Source organism: Aristolochia californica, unplaced genomic scaffold (assembly GCF_029961685.1).
Source record: "Aristolochia californica isolate CCGP_79_NKW_82.1479 unplaced genomic scaffold, dmAriCali1.0.hap1 SCAF_2, whole genome shotgun sequence".
NCBI lineage: Eukaryota > Viridiplantae > Streptophyta > Magnoliopsida > Piperales > Aristolochiaceae > Aristolochia > Aristolochia californica.
The window spans coordinates 2,196,607-2,218,192 of record NW_027181881.1 but is presented as its reverse complement, the minus strand read 5'-3'; the positions used below and the strand labels follow the sequence as shown (position 1 = coordinate 2,218,192).

The window sequence follows — 21,586 nt, the reverse complement described above, 5'->3', positions numbered from 1 at the left end:
TCACACACATGACAACAACATTGAGACTAATAAAGATTAATTGATTATTTGGGAAGATCAAATAAGATGAGAAAATTTGAACACAACGATATACTCACTCCTAATGCTTTGTAAATGTTTCATCATTGTATTTAGGGAATTTTAATAAAATAAAAATTTTTAATAAAATAAAAAATTTTAATAAAATATTTATCAAAATAACTAATTTACAAACTTAATTTTAAAAATATCCAACTTTGATTAGTAAATAGTGTAACTATAAATTCTAACATGATATGTCAGCATTGACTGCCACATAGCACGACATCAACTGCCACGTTGCCAACTAAAGTGAACATCTACTACACCATCAAATTTCCACATCAGCATCATCCATATATGCTATCACGTTAGCGACGCCCTACAACAACCCAACATTTTTCTCCTCTTTTATTTCATTATTGATTTAAGTTCTTTTGTAATTTTTAAAATATTTTATAAAAAAATATTTTTGGTTTTAAAAAACTTATTTGTTGATTAATGTTTTATTACGTTCTACCATTATAATAAAAAGTAAAAAATTATATTCATTATCAAAAAAAATTTCTTCTAATTTAATTAACACATTTCATTATCTATTTAATATATTTTATAAGTTTAAATATATTTTAAAAAATAACTATTGTTTTTAAAAATATTTTAGGTACTTTTTTTATTACTTTATATTTATTATAATAAAAATTAAAATGTATATATTAATTATTTAAAAATATGTTTCTTAACATAGTTCATTTTTTATTTAAGATCATTTAAAAATATTTTTTAAAGTAATTTTAGCTTTAAAATTCATTTTCTGTACATGTTTTTAAGCATCTATTATTGTAAAAAATATAAATTATATATTAATTAATTGAAAATCATATTCTCGTCTAATTAACATCTTTCATTATCGATTTAAAATGTCTTATAGCTTAATAGAAATAATTTTATTTTTAAAAACTTTAATTTTTGGTTTTTTTATTACCTTCTATTTTTATAAGAAAATATATAATTCACGTATTAATTAATTAACAATCATATTCTAATCCAGTTAACACTTCAACTATTGATTTTAGATATTTTCTAATTGAATATAAATTATTTCTATATTTTAGAAAATTTATATGTTATTACAATAAATTGACCGTAATAGAAAGCATACCAACAAAATATGATTTTAAAATACTAATTTTTTAAAAAATATATAAAATATCTTAATTCGTTAATGAAAGGTGTTAGTTAGATTAGAAGATAGAAGAACAAGATGGCCAATCAGTCAAATTTTTCCATTTACGTCTCCCGCGAACTACTGAAGCCTCGTTATCTTGACTGGCACGTCCTCCGATGACATGGCGGCGATGACATGGCGGGTCCTTATGAAAGGTTATGAATGAGACGCTCTGATTAAAGTCGATCCTCTCGTTGCTATTTAAAATCGGAAATCGAGGTCGAGGGTATTGAGTTGCGTGATTCTCTTCTGTATCTGTTTTGCTTCAATGGATCGATCTTCTGCCCCCGAGCCTCTCATCAAAATCGACTGTTCTCCCAGGGGAATCGGATTCATCACCATTAACCGTCCCAAATCTCTCAATTCCCTAACCAGGGCGATGATCGTCAACCTCGCTCAGGCATTCAAGCAGCTTGAAGCCGACGATTCGGTTAGAGTCATCGTGCTGACGGGATCGGGAAGAGCCTTCTGTTCGGGAGTCGATCTGACGGCCGCGGAGGAAGTTTTCAAGGGGGATGTCGCTGACAGGGAGACGGATCCGGTATGTCAGATGGAGGGATGCCGGAAACCTATTATTGGAGCAATCGGAGGGTTTGCCGTTACGGCGGGGTTCGAGCTTGCGCTTGCGTGTGATATACTGGTGGCGAGCAAGGATACGAAATTCATCGATACCCATGCCAGGTAGTGTTACTCTGTAAGTAAAATCTGAAAGTTGTTTCAGTTTTTCTGCCCTAACCTAAACAAGACATTTCTGTACTTATTATTTTCTGATGATCGAGTTCCGGAGTCCGGAATCTTTGGTAAAACTAATTATGGGGCATGAGAGAGTTTTTACTGATCAATATGTTTTTGTCCATTACCGACCGACTGACGATTTTAACTGGATTTACATGCGGATATCTCGAGTGGGGCTCAAATTAAAACAGGACTTGGGAAAGAATGCGAACTCCATTATTTGAAAAATTCTTCCCAAGTGGGAGAAATTACCCTCGGACGAAGAACCAGTAGTCGTACCTTACTCTATATGTAATTGTGTAGGATATTTCAATAATGAATAAATGTATTTTGATGGAAAAAGAATAGCCCAAGTCTGTGCTATGGAGGATAATGAATGCTATGCAGGTTTGGCATATTTCCTTCATGGGGCCTTTCTCAGAAGCTATCACGCGTTATAGGTCCGAACAGAGCTCGAGAAGTGTCTCTCTCCTGTATGCCCATAACCGCAGAAATGGCTGAGAAATGGGGACTTGTAAACCACGTTGTTGAAAAGAGCGAGCTTCTGAAGAAAGCTCAACAAGTTGCAGAGGCCATCATCAACAACAACCCAGGCATGGTGTTGAGGTACAAGTCAGTGCTTAACGATGGCTTCAAGTTGGACCTCACTCAGGCGCTCCAGTTAGAGAAGGTGAATTCTCAACCCAAACTCTAAATTTTAGCTAGAATTCAGTAATTGTGTACCCATAATGTGGGAACCACATGAGAAGCTTTCTCGGTCTGTGATTACTTCCTCTATTAAGCAGCGTCTTCCCCTGCAACTGGAAAGTTGCTTCGTTTCTCAAATATGCAGAGGCTTCTCATTGCGTTCTCATTGATGGGATGTTCAAGAAATCCCTACCGTCTGGAACACGGAGGCTGGCTTATTTTTTATAAAAAGTTGGCGTCTACTGAGTTTACTATTCTCTTGCTTTCCTGTAGGAGAGAGCTCACAAATTCTACCATGGAATGAGTAGAGAAGAATTCGAGAGTATGCAGAAATTTATAACAAGCAGAAGCGCCAGACCTTCCAGATTGTAAAAGAGCAGTGCGGGAAACCGGATGTAAAATAAAGGAAATGCTGCTGTTTACTTCTTTCTCGAGGTCACTTCTATGGAATTAAATAGCTCTTTATGATCCGCAAACTGTGAATGAAGTAAATCTGTGGATTCATGGCAGTTATGATTCGCAGACTCTGTATCAGTTTCTTCTAGTATTTTGCACGAATAGGATTGACCAAACAAAGAATGAAAAGGAACAGAGAAAAAAGAAAAAAAAAAAAAAGAGCAGAAACAAGTGTTCTGTTCTCCTACGGTTCTGCGGCCAAGCAGGATAGAGGGGCTGAGACAGATGTCGTCCCTACCAGATGTCGTCTCTACCTGCGAGTCATCCAGAAAGCCGACACGACATGTAAAATTGGAAACACAAACTGGTTTGGTGTTACGAATCAAAAATCATATTTTTTCGCTTACAAGTAGAGTTTAAATGCTTCTCTGTACCTCAGGGTCGATTCAGCAATTTGATTTTTTTCTCTCTTCTCTTCACCTTGTGTTAAACTCATTAATGAGCTTTGTGTTCATCTCCATCGCCTGGTCTGTTTCTTTTGTTATCCACTGTCACCTACTTGCCCCCTCTGTTCTGACCCTGTTTTCATACATCCAAGGCATCACTGGAAAACGGATTGGACTCCGTTTCTAGGTCTGTGCAAATGGCGGCTGAAAAACAATCATTTGAACTCTTCGAACGGAAGTTTTCTGTTAATGGAGTTACTCTGTTGCTTGGCGTTCCACAAAATATCACTTTTTGTAAGTTTTAACTGTCAAAAATCTGATGCTCCACCTTCCCTTCTCTAACTAGTTCAGTCTAGATCGCACTGGGGAGGTTTCATTGGATTCAACCAAGAGAATCCATCGCACAGGTTGATGAACTCTCTGGGTAGCTTCAATAACAGGACCTCGTGAGTGTATTCAGATTCAAGACATGCTGGTCTACCATGTGGATTGCCAACTCCGGTTCTGATTTACAAATGGAAACTCAATGGGTGCTTTTAAACGTTCCAGAGTTTTCAATCCTACGTCCTGATCCTTTCGATAATGGAAGGAAGTTTCAGGTCTGCTCTCCACCCGGGCGCCGACGGCCATGTAATGATCTGTGCCGAGAGCGGCTCGACCAATGTAAGGGCCTCGACTTTCAGTTGCATAGCTTACGTTCACGTCTGCAACAATCCATTCGATTTGATGAAAGAAGCCTTCGGTGCTGTTCGAGTCCTTCTCAACACTTTCAAGCTCCAGTAAGAGAAGCCTCAGCCGTCCCTGGTAGACAAGTTCGGCTGGTGCACCCGGGACCGCCTTCTACCTCACGGTGGACCCAGTGGGCGTGTGGCATGGAGTAAAGGAATTCTATGAGGGAGGCATCCCCCTGAGATTTCTGATCATAGACGACGGCTGGTAGAGCATTAGTCTGGACGGGAAATCTTCACCTTTGCACCCATAAGAAATCCCATTGGACTCACAAACATGTTCAACAGCGGCGGAACCTTTGAAGAGCTGGAGTATGTCGGCATTGAGGAAGCAGCCTGCGTGAGAATAAAGGTTAAGGGCGTTGGCAAATTCCTGGCTTATTCATGCGCGAAGCCAAAAAGGGTTTGCTTGAACAGGGCTGAAGTGGGTCGAGTACTGGTCAGTTGCTGGGAAATTGACGATAGATGTTCCCTGGAATGAAGATGAAACTGGCATTTGCGGCATAGACATAACCTTAGTTCTCCAAGGTTACCCGTCTTTCTTTGAAATGGTCTTCCTGATTTTGCAGTCCAGTAACCGTTTATTTGGGAATTGAACTGCATAATCCAATAAAATCGAGTCCAGGGCATCAGTGAAACATAGATAAAATACCCTTGTATTTGTCGATAAAAACCTCTATAACCAGAAGATCTCATCAGTCCTAGACCAATCAAATCAAATGGAGCTTGTGCCATGGTGTATATATGCCGCCTGATACGCTTGAGGCGATTAATAAGAAGAACAGTAGATCGGAAAGAACAAAAATCGATCTGTAACATCAAATTCTAACATTCTTAACACGGAAAGACACCCGTTGACATTAGTTGAACCCCTCCATTACCCAGGCTTTGCCCTGGTGCCTACAGCAGAGATGCAACCAGAGCCTTCTCCTTTCTTCTCACCGTGGCACTCAACATTCGACATTTGGACAACAATGTTGGTAATGACAGAAGGGAAAGAACACCAATAAAATCATAAAACCATTACCTTCTCATTTTAGTTCTATGTCGATCGATTTGCTTGTTCGAATTTCGATTTCCCTCCTTTGTCGACTGCTTCGTCTTCGCCGATTCTCACCCTCTACAACTGAACGACGTTCTTCATTTCTCATTGGAGAGAAGCCGTTTTCGATTGTTTTCCGCTTGATCATGTTGAGTTTGTCCAATCTCACTCTGAATCTGACCATGAAAAACTGGTGTAGTTAATGTAACATTGGACAGGAGAGGCATTTATCTCTGGGCGAATTTCGTCAAATAGCATCTGTTCAATCTTCTTCCCTCAGGAGAACATCCCTCCCATTAACATTCACACAACCAAATCAAGGCGAATTCCACAGTTTCACGCGTATGATCTTTGATCATACCTCCGTTGGAAGCTGCTCTGGTTAGAGAATCTACGGGAGAGAGAGTCTCAGCCGGATGTGGATCGCACATCACCAACACTTTGCTTCTTCCTGAGGGACGAAGAGGAACCTCCTCGCTTACTCTCTGGTACACACCTTTTTGTTCTCGCCGTCGCATTTTTCTCCCTTTCCCAGCTTTGGTTCAGGAAAAATTTGATAAAAATCTAAGGTCATGCCATAAGCGTCTCTTTCCGTCCCATGAACCTGTCTTCCAAACCTAAGTTTATTAAATTAATATTTATTTAATATGTTACTATTAATTAATAATTATTATGTTTATTTTCTATTATTAAAAACTCCAAAAGAATGAGCCTCATTTTATCTATTTATGATTCACTCTGAACACATCCTGTAAGCTCCAAAAGAATGAAAATATGACATTCCTGCGCAGGCCATCTAAGCCATCCATTTACATCAAGGTTCACATGAATGACCTGCTCTGATAGCTACGGCACCCCTGTTCACCGGTGATCCCCTACAAGGTAAAACTCAATACAAATACATCGGAAGTGTTGGTGAGTAATGTAGATAGGGTTCTCCTATTTTTTTCTTTTAGTGAATGCTGTAACATGGAAAAGAAATTCCCCTTTTTTTTTATGAAGAAATGCCTTTAAAATGTCTTTCCAATCACAAACTTTGATAAATAAGTACAAGATGTTAAGTTTTTAGCAAGACTCACCTCTGGCCATTCCAACCATCCCTGTTTGGGATGACCTTCCTAGACTTGCAATAACTTGCTTCTACTAGGCCTGATAATTGAGTCCTTCATAATCTAGGCCATTTGGCTAGAGAAAATTGATTCTCAGCTCGCGTATAATGTAGGAATTTCAGATCAAATAAGCATGGCTTCCACTTCTTAACTCTTTTTGTCTGGTAAACATCATCAAATTATGTCAAGGAAAAAAATAAATCATAGCTCTGTAAGCTCCATTGAAGGGTCCACATGAAAGAAATGCCAACTTGTTTCATGAAAAGCTCTAAAATATTCCTCCGAAACTGTCTCTATCTGAACCTCTTCTACAAATCTTCGGGTATCCAACAAATGTCGCGCATACTCGGCAAACTGGTTTCTCTTGGATATTGACACACAACGGTCATACTCCTCAAAACTGTTCCCAAATATCACCATCCTGTTTAAAAGTTCAGCCTTCCTATTTACCTCAATCAAATTATCATACAAGGATGCTTCACAGTGTGGCATAAAAAACAATGTGGGCTTAGATGCTTCTCTCTTTCCCTGCTCATTTATTGTCAAAACTCTACACCCAAGTGCGTCCAAAACCTTAGATTCAGTGACTGAAATCACCGGATCAAAGGCTTCAATTTCTCCAATCCAGTCAAACTTTCTCTTGAGCAAGACAGCTAGAGAAAGCTGTAAACGAGGAGAATCATAAAATTCAATGCTACCAATGCCATAGATTACCATCAGAAATTGCCTTTCAGATGACAAAACCTGAGAAAATTTATTGAGAATCTCAGGGTTCTCAAGCTGGTTGATGAAGGTCTGGAAAAATTTTGAGTTTTCAAGTGTCTTTATGTAAGATTCCAGTTTTTGCATAAGCTTTGCTACTCTGACTGGATCAAATTCTGAATCAGAAGGGACCCAAGGTTCTTCTGGGGTAACAGCTTTGAGATTATATGTTCTTGTTCTATGTTTACCACGGCGTGAAACAACAACAGTCCAGTCTCCATCACGATTTTCAGTTGTTGAACTTCCAACTGTACAAGCAATACCGTTGGAGATTGTCCTGGACATGGTGTTTGCTTTGGGCAAGAAAAAAACAAATAAGTAATTAGCAAAAATAATTAGGAGTTAAAAATAGGAAATAAATTTGAATTGTTACTCATTGCATAAAAATTTCATTTAGAGCAGAAATAATACTAAAGTGTAAAGCTCATAGATTAGTTTCATGATTAAAAACACATTCCAGAAAAATATGCAGCAATATATAGATTAGTTGCTGACCCTGTAATAATTATCAAGTTGATTTGAAGTGGTTAATCAAGTCATTCAAGTATAAAGCACCACTTCTATGGCACAAACTCCAAGTACCATGAAGGGAGGTTTTCCATACATAAGACCCTGAAGAGGAATGAGGCAGACTGGGAAGATAAGCTTCCAAACTGAATGAGTACTAATCACCACTATGATTTTCTCTCAATGATTCTCTCTCTCTCTCACTTCCCCCCCCAACAGGCCCTAAATTCTACAACAGAAAATTCAACTTAACCATTATTATTTGGTTCATTTCCAAACCTGTTAGCCGTCTGTTAAAAAATCCCATATAAAGCAAACCACTGGAGAACACGACCAAGCTAAGCTAAATATAAGGAGATAGAGAAAAGTGTGATCATTTAAATTGACAACTAACCATCTATTACATTAGAATGCACCCAACTTCAAAAAAGGAAATGGAGAAAAATATTCACAAGACAAAAGGTATGATGGAAAATCAAGTTTCTCATATCTTCTAACCCACTGCACGCTACCAAGAGATCATTTTCAATTATCTACGACAGTGTACGCTGAATTCTAGGAAATAAATTTTGAAAATGCCAAGAAAAAATAGCAGTGCCAGTGCCAAGCGACACTCAAGTCTCCTTCAACCTCACGCGTCCAATACTTCTCTGCAAACAGAAAACCACTCTAATGTGGCATAAACTCAAGACTCCCACAATTGTTCCCTCTTCAACGTGCAACCAATTCCTTTAATACCTTCCTAAGCAACACTTGAAAAATGAAGTTATGCGCCAATTTCAACAATCACAAACGGAAGCCTCACGCAATTCTTCATTAGCTCGCAGGAGCACTATATAATCATAACCAAAGGACTAAACTTCACTTTAGAATTAATAAACGATATCCGTTCTAAACTTCACAAAAGCCTAAGAACAATGTCATTCTAAACTTCACAACTACCCTCAAGCACAAGTGAAGGAATAACAAAAAGGAACACCTCAACTTTCCCAAACACATAAAAAAACAAAAAAAACAACTCAAACAAAAAATTAAAAATATGAAAAAGGCATTCGTTGCGGTGACGATATTGGACTTGTCCATCGAGTCCTATCAAAGGGCAGTAAAAGAGACATCAAATGACGGGGACTACAAAGAGAAGAAGCTTACCCTGATTGTGGTCAAGATAAAGCACACGCTTGGGGGCAATAGCAACGCTGTCTGTTTATGAGTGAGGAACAGACGGAAAATGACGATTACCTCTGATAATCCAGATGGAAGAAGATTCCTGCACGGGGAACTCCGAAGAGGCTCAACGCGAGTGTGAAGCTCGGAGATCTTTTTGCTGGCTGCTCTCCGATAGGGAATGCGCAGAAAGAGAGAGAGACGCAGGAGAGCTACCAATGGGCTTTATGGCCTCGTGGACACATAACCCCACTTTTTTAATATAATAGTCAATTAAATTAGCTTGCAAAAGGACACATATGCCCCTATAGTATAAGTGCTTACAACTTGTTCAATATAGGATTATCCAATATTGCTTAATGGAACCTCACAAAAGAAACCCCATATGCCTTATGCAAGCATATAGAGAATTATGATTTTATATTTAATATAGGTATCTTTGTTTTTTCATATTAAACTTAGAGTTAATTAAAAATTTTAAATAGAATTTTTCCAAGAGTGTAATCAAGATAACTATGTCAGAGAATAATTATAATCTTAATTGGTTAACACATTCCACGACACTTATATAACATAACAACAACAACAAGGTTAATATTTCTTTAGAAAATTTGAAATATTTTTTTATGCTAACTTATACCGATCCCACTTAGGGTTGTTAATTTTATCGATTTACCTTTTTTTTTTTACTATCTTACCCATTAGGTATTTGAATAATTTTATACGATTATCAATGTAACATTTATAAATGGGACAAATTAGGGTTATTCCACATCCAATTTAACAATTACCCCACTATATATATAAAAATATTTTAGTAAATGTTTAATGGAGTACATGTATGATTGAGAAAAATATAATTCAAGGGTTTTTTTTCTTAAAAATAGTGTAATATTCTATTTAAAAACTTGTTATACATTAGAATGACATTGTTCTTAGGTTTTTTTATTTTTAATGTTTTATAAATTATAAATTATTTTTAGTATTATATTTATTTACCTAATTATTCGTTCTACCATTACATAGATAAATAAATAAAAATAATATAGAACAACTAATTGAATATACTGTAAATCTCTCTGATTTCAAAGAGTTTTTCGTTATCAAACTCAAAACTTGAAAATTACAAAGTAGCCGACAAGTTCATGAGAAACCCTATTCGAAAAAGAAGAGGAAAGAGAGAATTTACAAGTATACCCTTGGACAAAAGAAAAAGACAAGTATGCCCCTTTACATATACATATTTACATTAACCTCCCTCCCCCCCTCAAACTTATGAAGGGGCAAGTAACATAAGTTTGTTTATGAGATGATGAAAACGAGGAGCTGTATGCGATTTGGTGAAGACATCAGCAAGTTGAGATGTGGAAGAAACATGGGGCAAGGTGAGAGAGCCTTGTAAGTAGTGATGTCGCACAAAATGACAATCGATCTCAATATGTTTTGTACGCTCATGAAAAATAGGATTCTTGGCAATCTGAATGACACTTTGATTATCACAAAACATAGGGGTAGCAGACAGTTGAGGAAAGCCAAGTTCTTCAAGTAATCGGCGAAACCAAATTAACTCAGCAGTAGTGGTTGCCATAGCCCGATATTCTGCCTCAGCAGAAGAGCGAGAGACAACGGATTGTTTCTTACTCTTCCAAGTCACCAAAGAATTACCAAGGAAGATACAATACCCAGTAGTAGATTTTCGATCTGTCGGATCACCAACCCAGTCAGCATCAGAATAACCAGTGAGAACCAAATCAGAGATAGAAGACAAAAGTAAGCCATGATGCACAGTACCACGTAAGTAACGTAAGATACGGAGAACTACTGTCCAATGAGTGATACGAGGGGCGAAAGCAAACTGACTAACCACATGAACAACATAGGTAATATCAGGACGGGTGACCGTCAAGTAAATCAGGGACCCAACTACCTCTCTGTATCGGGTAACATCAGACAACAATTCACCATCTGTAGGGCTAAGGCGATGATTGAGTTCAATGGGAGAGTCCATAATCCAATCATCTGTCAATCCTGCTCGACTGATCACTTCAGAGATGTATTTTGATTGAGACAAAATACAACCTTCAGGAAAATAGGCAACTTCAATACCCAAAAAATATCGTAAGTATCCAAGATCCTTCATTTTAAAGAGAGAATGAAGTTGTTGTTTAAAGTTTGCAATGTCATATTCATCATTACCAGTCACAATCATATCATCAACATAAAGAATGACCACAATATGCCCCCACAACAGTATTACGAATAAACATGGCAGAATCATAGTTTGAAGCAACAAAGCCAAGACGAATCAAAGATGAACTGAACTTCGCAAACCAAGAATGAGGAGCTTGTTTGAGACCATATAAAGCCCGTCGAAGACGACAAACATAACCAGTAGGATGAGAAAGGCCTGTTGGTGGCCGCATATATACCTCCTCGGTCAAATCACCATTTAAAAAGGCATTCTTAATATCCATTTGATGAAGATGCCATTTTTGAACAGCTGCAATAGAAATCAAGGTGCGAATGGTCTTCATTTGAGCAACAGGAGCAAAGGTCTCATCATAATTAAGGCCTTCAGTTTGTGAGAATCCTTTAGCAACTAATCGAGCTTTGTATCGCTCAAGTGCACCATCAGATTGAGTTTTGACTTTGAAAATCCATTTACAACCAATATCATGCTTACCTGGAGGAAGTTGAACCAACTCCCAGGTACCTGTTTGGTGTAGGACGGTGAGCTCATCATTAATGGCTTGTCGCCAATTTACATCGAATGCAGCTTCCTTGTATGACTTAGGCTCAACAAAAGAATGAATCTTAGACAAAAAGGTCAAATAGGGGGAAAAGAACAAATAGGAAGATGGACTATACCTCTGAGGGGGACATCGGACACGAGTGGAAACGCGAGGGGTGGCAAGATGCGGATCACCAGAGTCCAGAGAGTCAAGAGGGAGAGGTGCCATATGAGAAGGTAAGTCAGTACCTGTATGTGACTGTTGTAAAGGCATACTAGAGGAAACCTCCGGATGGAGGGGTGAATCAATGGATGGATGGTGAATGATTAACTGGTTATCATGGGGTTCATCAGACACAAAGGGATCAATGTGTAACAATTCTGTATCATGCAAACCAGGAGTAGATCGGGAAATCCGAAAGTAACAGAACTGTTCCAAAAACTTAACATTGCGAAAAACAAAAAGTCTACCAGACTCAGGATGATAACATCAATATCCTCTTTTACCAAAACCATAACCAAGAAACACACATAATGCAAATTTGGCAAACAATTTAGTGCGACAAGAAGGGGGTAATAAAACAAAGCATGCACAACCAAAGACACGCAAGTGCTCATAGGTAGGACGAACACCATACAACCGTTCAAAAGGGGAAATACTGCCAGAAACAAAAGAAGCAATACGATTAATCAAATAAGTGGCAGTATGAAGGGCTTCCCCCCCAAAATTTAGAAGGGACAGAGGCATGGAGCAGTAAAGAGCGAGCGGTTTCAAAGATGACGATGTTTACGTTCTGCAACACCATTCTGCTGAGGTGTATAAGGACAAGACAACTGATGAATAGTGCCCTCAGACTTTAAAAAATCATTCAATAAAGATGACATATATTCACCACCCGAATCAGAGCGAAAAAATTTAATGTGAGTGGAAAAATGGGTTCACACCATAGCACAAAATTGAACATAAATAGAATAGAAGTCTGATTTTCGATGCATAAGAAATATCCAAGAGAAACGAGTAAAATCATCGACAATCAATGCATAATAGCGAGCCCCACCTTTAATGGATACAGGTGCAGGTCTCCAGACATCAGAGTGAACAAGATCAAAAGGAGAAGAAGTAACCGAGTGACTTAATGCAAAAGATAAATAACATTGTTTGCCAAGATTACAACCAACACAATCACGAAGAGGGGAAAATTTAATAGTAGAATCTAACATATTGTGTGTGATCATAAACTGTACACGAGAAGCAGAAACACGTCCTAAACGAGTATGCCATAAGTAAAAATGATTATTTATAGAAAGTGAATCTTGCAACATGGATTGAACTGAAAAATTAGACACCTGCAGAGATACTGGCAATTTTAAGTCATCAAGCAAGTAAAGACCACCTCTCTATGGCCTACCCCAATCTGCCTCCCGGACTTGCGATCTTGTATAAGACAATGATCAGAAGCAAAGGTAATGGTAAGACCTAAATCAGTAAGTTTTCTAATTGAAAGAAGGTTAACAGCTAGATGGGGAACATAGAAAACATCAGACAAAGACCAAGTAGGGTGAGTGATAGTTCCAACCGAGGCTAGTGGCATGGGAGAGCCATTAGCAGCTTGGATGTTAACTGGGTGAGAAGGCTTAACACAATCATGTAAAAGAGACAAATGGGGTGTGGCTCCAGAATCTAAGATCCATTTATGAGTGTCATTGGAGCCAGCCAAACAAGACATACCTGTATGAGATGCAAATTGAGTACTGGGAGCAGACGACTTGCCAAGAATGCGAGTGAGCTCGGCAGCTAATGATGAGAGATCAGGCATAGAATCACTGCTGGTGGGAGCTGGGGCAGAAGGTGCATCTGAATAATCTAAATATCCAATGACAACAGATGGACGAAAACCTCTATGCGGAGGTGGACGACTAAAGGCATGATGTGGTGCAGATTTGAAATGGCCTTGATTTTGATGACTAGAGGCATGATGTTGTGTAGGTTTGAAATTGCCTTGATTTTTATTGTTGATTTGCAATGACAGACACTGGTGTTTCCAATGACCTTTACCATGACAGTAGGAATATTCATCTTGTGGAACTGGCACTTTAGGCTTCCCTGATGACTGATGAGTATGAGAGTGTGTTCCAAATCCAAGTATGCCCCCTGATGACTGAAAAATATGAGAGTGTGTCCCAGAAACAAGTACATGTGATATATCAGGTGATGATGTCTTACTAGAAGAAAACCCACCCAAAGACCTCAATCGTGTTTCTTTAGCCAACAATTCAGATACAGCCACAGACAAGGTGGGTAATGGAGCTCTATGGATCATAGATCCTCTTATCAGTTCAAAATCACTGCGAAGAGCCATAAGACAATTGGTAAGCTTGCGATCATCACATGCTCTGGTATATTCAGGGAGCTTCCGAAAGGAGGGTGGATCCATCATATATAGTTGATCCCACAGAGGTATCATAAATGAGTAGAATTCTTGAATTGTACGATCACATTGTTTAGCTGACCGAAGTTCTGTCTCAATTTGATACCTTTTGGGAAAGTTTGTTTGTTCATACAGAGTTTCTAAATAGTCCCATATTTCTTTTGCAGTCTCATACTTCAAAAGTTGCAAACTGATAAACTGATCCACGAAGTTGTTGTTCCAAGTGATGATTTTTGCATTATTACTCAACCACTTCTTATTTTCTTAGATGAAGTCAGTGGATGTAGGTTATGGAGCAGTGATTTTTCCATCAATGTAATCCCACAAGTCTTTTCCAACTAAAAAATTATGCATTACAAACTTCCAAAGAGAGTAATTACTCCCATTTAACCGGATAGGGATAACCTTCAAATCATGACTAATTGAATCCATAGAAATGTAAGTTCAATAGCAAAAACGCCACAAGCAACAGAAGATGGTTGCACCAGTTAGGATTCACGAGCAGGTAGTTACCAAACCGAAACCAACTCTCAACCCAGCCACTATAATCAACCTCCCTCACAAACACAAATCTATATCACACTTTCTCAAAAAAAAAAAACACGAGAACTTCAAACAACCACCAACAGATCTACTTCCGAAACCCACTCCAAAACCCAGAAATCAACAAACTTCAATAGTAAACCTGCTACAGGAATCTTAAAATTCCGTGAGCCCGTAATGCTCTCCACGGATAGAAACCACACAAGCTAACACTAGAAGTCGATAAAATAGAGTAACACAAGCCACAAATAACCCATAAATAGAGGAGAACCGACCTCTAAGGGCGTCAAACCGACGATTCAACCAACGACAGAGATTTTGCGGGGCGGCGAAGCATCTTCAAGCACCAGAGATCACCAGACGAGGAGTAGACGAGCGGCGCGAAAACGGCAGATGAGCAGAACGAGCGCAAACCGAGCAAAACAAAAAAAAATCGAGTGCGAGAACAAACAAATCACCTTAGACTGCAAAATCGCTCGATTTCCCGCTTTGATACCATGTAAATCTCTTTGGTTTCAAAGAGTTTTTCATTATCAAACTCAGAACTTGAAAATTACAAAGTAGCCGACGGGTTCATGAGAAACCCTATTCGAAAAAGGATAGGAAAGAGGGAATCTACAAGTATACCCTTGGACAAAAGAAAAAGATAAGTATGCCCCTTTACATATATACATATTTACATTAACATATACCAATAAATATTACATATCGAGATGCTGAATATAAATGGAATAACTTATTACAATACGTTCATGTGTTGTTTAGAACCCTAGTTCTACTCGAGTTGTAAGTCGGCATTCAAATAACATTATACATTTGTATAAGTATGGCTATAACACCTATTTCACTCTTGATGGGGAGTAACAATGCTTAAATTTTATTACTTATTGCACATTAGCATAATTCAAGTGCGCAAAGTTGTTGAATTGAAGTTCCTAATAGTTTGTTTTCTTATAAAATTTCAATATATTATTTACACTTTATTTATTGATGTATATAACTTGATCTAATGAAACTTACCTTTACCCGAGTAATCTAAAACTAATCAAATTATTTTGGCATCTATTGGTCCTTTTCCTCATTTTCTTTCGAATCCATACATTGTTTAAATCAAGTTGGCCACTAATTTTTGGTAACTAGGACATGATTCAGTCCCATGAAGTCTATGTCCATTTACCTTGAATCAGGTTGATTTCATTTTATTTTTTGGTCCAATTTTTTTACTCAAGGCTTGTTTAAGAGACCCAATACGCCTGCTCCAGGACTTGGATCAATTCGACCTAAGTTATGGGTCAAAGAATTTGTTATTTTCGAACATAAATGTGCATTCTCCACTTGTTTATTTAAATATTTATGAGAAATTAAAGGGTATTTTTCAAATATGAGTTTTTTAGATGTCGTATTTCTAAATATCGTTAGGTAAATGTTGTAATTCCATATCTGGTCGAATTCAAAAATATACTTGACGAATTCTGAAAAACTTTACGTTAAGCTAGTAATTAAAATAATATAAATCATTTATTATAAAAATATGAATAATTATTCGTTTAAAAGCTTCTCTTTGTTTGATAGCGGGGAGAGGGAGATAAGGACCCACTTCAGATAACCAGACCTGGGTCTGATCGTAGACAGGGATAGGGATAGGGACCCACTTCAGAAAGGATCTGATAAAATCATTCCTATTCTTTTGAATATTAAAATAATGTATTTAAAAAAATAAGATAATGCATTTTAAAATCAAAACGATAAAGACATATAAATCAAAAAGAAGCGCGAAATTAGGGAAGGGGTCCACGAGGGTCAGCTAGGCTACTCGTAGCCACAAATTCAACCATTACACGTGCGCCTGTTCCGGCGCATTTTAGCAAGCCGATGAGTGGCCCACGAGGCATGTCTGCTGGACCGGGTTTATTTTGTAATATTATTGATTGGCGGACCCGGTTGGGCCGACATTCAGCCATTATAGTGCCGGCCTGCCGGGTAAGCTTTTCTCACCCGACACTGAGCATGCAAACATGGACAAAATTTCACGAGAAAAAATTCCTTTCTCTCTCACTTGTCAGTCATCACTCCTCACTATTCACGCGGTAAAAAAAGCTGTCAAAACTACTTCATCAAAGGCCAGAGCGGAAAGCAGAAAGCTACCGATTCTCTCTCTCTTCTGCCAAACAAAGTACAAAATCAAAAGTAAAAACTATTAAGAAAAAAAGAATTTGGAGAGAAAATGGAAGAAAAAAATCTGTCGTTTGGTGGACATTGAAAACTACACCCAACAAAAGAAACAAAAAAGGAAAAAAAGGGAGGGGGAAATCTCCTCCTTCTTCTCCTTCTTCTTCTTCTTCTTTCTGCTGCTCTTGCAGAGTGATGATCCTTCGACCGAGGACACGGCACCATCCTTTGATGTATGCACTGGCGTTCTTTGTGTCCGACGCGTCGTTCTTGTCCGGGGCTGTTGGGTACTAGGGCTGGGGTTTTCTGAAAGAGAGATGTGGGATGCTGAGGGCAGCTTTTATGAAACTCTTTTCCCTATGTTGGAAGCCGTTTGGCGGTGACGATGGTGATGGAGGGAGAGAAGGGAGGGAGGGTTTGCTTTGGTTTCGGGACATCGGCCGGTACGCCTCGGGAGAGTTCTCCATGGCCGTCATTCAGGCCAATCTGGTGCTCGAGGACCAGAGCCAGATCGAATCTGGGCCTTTCGGGACCTTTGTCGGCGTCTACGACGGCCATGGTGGGCCCGAGGCTGCTCGATACGTCTGTGATCATTTATTTCGGAGGTTTCGAGGTTTGGATACTTGAACCTGTTTTCTCCGTGGATTTCGTTCTGTGAATCGTTGGTCACTTCCGTCTTCTTTAGTTTTGCTTCTAGTGTGTAACTGAATGAAAGATCGTCTGTCCCAATCGACTTTCTTTGGGAACTAGGTTGTTAAGGATAATACTACTATTGCGTTATCTTATTTTTCTTGTCTGGGACTGTGAAATTGTTCCATTTTGCTGGGGCTGATGGTTTGTTTTTCGGTTGATCGAGAAGAAGTGCTCTTGTTGGATTCGTGATTCTTAATTGATCAGATAAGTGATCGAGAAGATGTTACCTTTAAAGGTTTGAAAGAGAATGGGACAGAATATTCGTTTACTTCTTGACAAACGAGCGAGTCCATTTGACAAGTCCTCAAAGTTGAGTTTAGGAGTTGTCATAAACTAGATATATCTACTAGACCATCCGTTGCTTCTATTTTCTTTCAGTTTTTGTTCGTTAAATTTTTTCTTTTCTGACTGAATGCATTTGTTGCTGACTCGTAGAAACTTTTAGGGATTTAATAAAGGGGGATTCCATTACTTTGTTGAGTTTGATCTTTTTGTGCCAAACTATGATATGTGAGTTGGCAGTTGTTGTCTTCTGCAGAAGTTTCATCGGAAGGACGAGTTGTGACACCTGATATCATCCGTAGAGCCTTTCAAGAAACAGAGGAAGGGTTTACTGCCTTTGTTTCTGAACAATGGACAACCCGACCTCAGATGGCAACTGTTGGAACATGTTGTCTTGTTGGTGTGATCTCTCACCGAACTCTTTATGTGGCTAATCTAGGAGATTCCCGTGTTGTATTAGGGAAAAAAATTGGCAATACAGGTGGAATTGCAGCCATACAGTTATCCACAGAACATAATGCTAACTTGGAAGCTGTGAGGCGGGAGCTAATGGAACTACATCCTAATGACCCTCAAATTGTTGTTCTCAAGCATGGAGTTTGGAGAGTAAAAGGGATAATTCAGGTTATATTTCACTTACTGTCTTTCATTTCTGAACAAAAATGTCTTTTTAGAGGCTACGATTATCTAAAAAATGTATTAGTCAATAATTCTGATTACTTTTTTACATTTTTTTCCTTATTTTTATTGTTAAGAATGTATTCGTCTTTATGAAGTGGTGGAAAAGTAGGATGCCTCTCTTCTCTATTCCATGTAATGGCTTGTTTGTACTTTCTCCCCTGGAAGCTTCTTTCTCAATGAATCCTCTCTTCTTATTTTCATCAAATATTTATTAAAAAGAAGGGCTTTCTCTCATTTGTCTGGGGTGGTTCATGTGATGTTTCTTTTTAAGTTATTACCACTGTCTTCTCTTTTAGGTGCTGTCTTCAATTCTAAAGTCTAATTCAAATCATTTAGAATCCTAGATTTTAGTGCTAAGCCTTTAACCAAGACCTACATTGCCTTTAACCTAGACCTACATTTCTTGTTGCTGTCTTTCACGGGGTTCGTGCCATCAGACTTTCCTTAATTTGTTAAATGTGGACTCTATTGTGAGTTTTAAAACTCCAACCACTATAAATAGTCTGTAAAAATCAGTCAAAATCAGCCAGTTGACTTTCGCTTAGGTGGAGTTCCAATAGGACCTAGGATATTCTTCACTAGATTGACAGCTGGATTATCTTTGTCTTTAAGCTTACTGCCAAGCAGTACACTACTTGACCATGGAGTGTCATAGATCCTTAAACTCGCTCAACAAAGGAGGAGGTAAAAGATGGAAAATGAGCTACACATGGGAAGCAAGGCTCTTGCAAAAAGTATGTTTCCAGAAAGATGAATTTGAATTTACGATCTGTGAATCTTTTTAACAGCTTGATAAACAGAATTTTCTTCAATAATAAACTTCAATTTTATTTTTCTCTAGTCTGCTGCTGATAATCTTTGCACGTTCTTTTAAATTTAAATGCCATTGGCAATTGACAATTGTCGTGTATTTAGTACTATAATTTCATGGACTGATAATATGATATCAATCTGCATGAGTGAAGTTTGCCGGGATTGCATTAATTTTTTTTTTTCATGTGGATGGATTTGAAGATGAGTGGTTCAACTGAAAAGTTTCAACTGTTTCTGATTTGCTGTGACTTAGTGCTTCTCACATTTTGGTTTTAGATTTTTATTTTTTGGTTTTTCTTTTGAGAGAAATTGTAAGCCACATACTTGTTTAAAAAATAAATAAACAGAAGATTTTCTTTGATTTTCTGTAATATTTGCATCCTGATATGAGTGTTTGCTATGGGATCTCTTCATATTTCTTTTTATGTTGGAATATGATCACTGACATTCAGAAGAACTATATATCTAGATATCCTATTTTATTTTGATTTTCATATTTAAACTACTGCTCCACAAACGCTGAAGTGAGCTAGTCCACTGTGGCATGTGTATCAGTGTCCTTGTTTGTGCTTGTTAAATTTTTCGATGCAGATATAGTTCCAAATCAGACTAAAAATGTTCTCTTGTGACACAGTGAAATCTTGAATAATTGAGTTCATTGTATATTCTCTGTTTCACTCCTGTTTCTGTTCATCCTAGTAGAATTCTAGGTTTTTGTGACATAGGTACTTGATCAATATATAGTGATATCTGCTGAATGAATTCCTTTTACTGTTTTTGGTGCAGGTTTCTAGATCTATAGGTGATGTATACATGAAAAACTCCCAGTACAACAGGGAACCTATCAATGGGAAATTCAGACTTTCTGAACCGATGAACATGCCCATCTTGAGTGCCTGTCCAACAATTCTCCTCCATACTCTCCAATCAAATGATTCTTTCCTGATATTTGCTTCTGATGGTTTGTGGGAACACCTGACCAACGAACAAGCTGTGGATATTGTTCATAACCATCCGCATGCAGTAAGATCTTCATTCTCATCATTCTCACTACTAGCTTGATTTCTTCTGCTATAAAAGTAATTAATCTGATCTTCCATTTCTCTGCTTAGTTGTGAATTTGCCTCCGTACAAAAGTGTTGATGTATCTTATGTTTGCATTTGCCCTACCGAACAATCTGAAGCTCAATAGCCATTTATTCTTTGGTTAGTATTTCTGGCTACGAGTACCGCTGCCTACTTCTTCTGCAGTGGCCTTGGTACTCTGTTCATACTGACTGTGCCCAAGGGAGGAGACGAATGGTTGCTTATTGTCTACCCTATGCTTTGGGGCAAGTTTGAAGCACCATCTGCTACTCTGTGGATTTGCTTTAAACTGTTTAAGATGGCTTTGAAGCCGAATTATATAACCACATGTATGAAATGATCAGACTCTTCTCATGCTACATATATTTTATTAAATGATTAAAAATGATGAACTTCTTGATTACCTTATTACAGTGAAAATTAGTTGGAGAGAATAAAGACACTTCTTTTGATATATTGTACACGTACAATCAGAAGGGAGACTACTGAGCCTTCAAATCTTTAGTTAGTGATTTCCCAAGTTACTAAAAAAGAAAGAAATGTATATTGAACCCCCAGCCTCTGGTAGTACTTTTACTGCAGTCAGTCTATCTTGCACCCTTACCTTTGAGATCACAGTTGACTCATTGCAAACAGCAAGCCAGCTTGGCTACAAGGTCCTGCAGCTTCCACATTAAAATTTGGTTATGTTGAGCTTCTTTCAGCTGTGAGATCATACGTATTACCATTTGCTTATTATGGAACTTGACTCAAAGAATTGATAAGTTTTTATTGTTATACAGGGAAGTGCCAAAAGGCTAGTCAAAGCTGCTCTCCAAGAAGCAGCTAGGAAACGAGAAATGAGATATTCTGACCTCAGAAGGATCGATAAAAAGGTCCGACGCCACTTCCATGATGATATAACTGTCGTCGTTTTGTTCTTAAATCACGATCTTATGTCGAAAGGCTTGAATCAAGGTCCTACAGTATCCATCAGAAGTGCTTTGGAACATTAGTGACTTAGGCCACCAACCATGTCTGCTCATTATGGTCGACTGCTCAAATATTATATACTTGGTGTCGACAGATACAGCACATGAGTGATTCAGAGCTTCAAAACGAAACCACCACCTCAAGACTGCAAACTGTACAATTGCATTGTTGTACCCATTAGAAAAGATTCTTCATGTGTCCACTGTTAGTATCCTGACGAGTTGTTTTGAAATTCACGGCATTATTTCTGTACACTCTTAGATATTTGATTCCTTTAAGTGGATAACTCCTCATTTAGTTCATTGTTGATTTATTCTATTATATATTTCCAGTGGATTCATTCTACCGAATTTTCTCATTCTTAG

The 21,586-nt window shown here is 38.0% G+C and overlaps 4 protein-coding genes and 1 pseudogene across 5 annotated transcripts; 3 read left to right on the top strand and 2 right to left on the bottom strand.

Annotated features, from left to right (window-relative positions):
• Positions 1-1,435: 1,435 nt before the first annotated feature.
• Positions 1,436-3,181, top strand: LOC137957095 (probable enoyl-CoA hydratase 1, peroxisomal). The gene is made up of 3 exons (XM_068804804.1): positions 1,436-1,927; positions 2,369-2,651; positions 2,942-3,181. The coding sequence occupies exons 1-3, from the start codon at positions 1,515-1,517 to the stop codon at positions 3,038-3,040; spliced, it is 795 nt and encodes a 264-aa protein (XP_068660905.1). The 5' UTR covers positions 1,436-1,514; the 3' UTR covers positions 3,041-3,181.
• Positions 3,182-3,707: 526 nt separating this feature from the next.
• On the top strand, positions 3,708-4,492 carry LOC137956717 (stachyose synthase-like; annotated as a pseudogene).
• A 1,554-nt stretch (positions 4,493-6,046) lies between these two features.
• Positions 6,047-8,996, bottom strand: LOC137956913 (protein SENSITIVITY TO RED LIGHT REDUCED 1-like). 2 transcript variants are annotated; one of them, XR_011113282.1, is made up of 3 exons: positions 8,808-8,996; positions 6,360-7,444; positions 6,047-6,155 (listed from the first exon to the last, which is right to left on the bottom strand). XR_011113282.1 is itself a non-coding variant. In XM_068804580.1 (2 exons), the coding sequence occupies exon 2, from the start codon at positions 7,434-7,436 to the stop codon at positions 6,591-6,593; it is 846 nt and encodes a 281-aa protein (XP_068660681.1). In that variant the 5' UTR covers positions 7,437-7,444; positions 8,808-8,996; the 3' UTR covers positions 6,047-6,590. The 2 variants fall into 2 exon arrangements, 1 of the variants encoding a protein (XP_068660681.1); XM_068804580.1 differs by having other exon boundaries at positions 6,047-7,444.
• A 1,099-nt stretch (positions 8,997-10,095) lies between these two features.
• Positions 10,096-11,031, bottom strand: LOC137956710 (uncharacterized mitochondrial protein AtMg00810-like). Its single transcript, XM_068804301.1, has one exon. It carries the CDS (start codon positions 11,029-11,031, stop codon positions 10,096-10,098), a length of 936 nt encoding a protein of 311 aa, XP_068660402.1.
• Positions 11,032-16,782: 5,751 nt separating this feature from the next.
• On the top strand, positions 16,783-21,544 carry LOC137956267 (probable protein phosphatase 2C 42). The gene is made up of 4 exons (XM_068803680.1): positions 16,783-17,307; positions 17,926-18,293; positions 19,950-20,186; positions 21,032-21,544. The coding sequence occupies exons 1-4, from the start codon at positions 17,019-17,021 to the stop codon at positions 21,242-21,244; spliced, it is 1,107 nt and encodes a 368-aa protein (XP_068659781.1). The 5' UTR covers positions 16,783-17,018; the 3' UTR covers positions 21,245-21,544.
• The last annotated feature ends 42 nt before the right edge of the window (positions 21,545-21,586 follow it).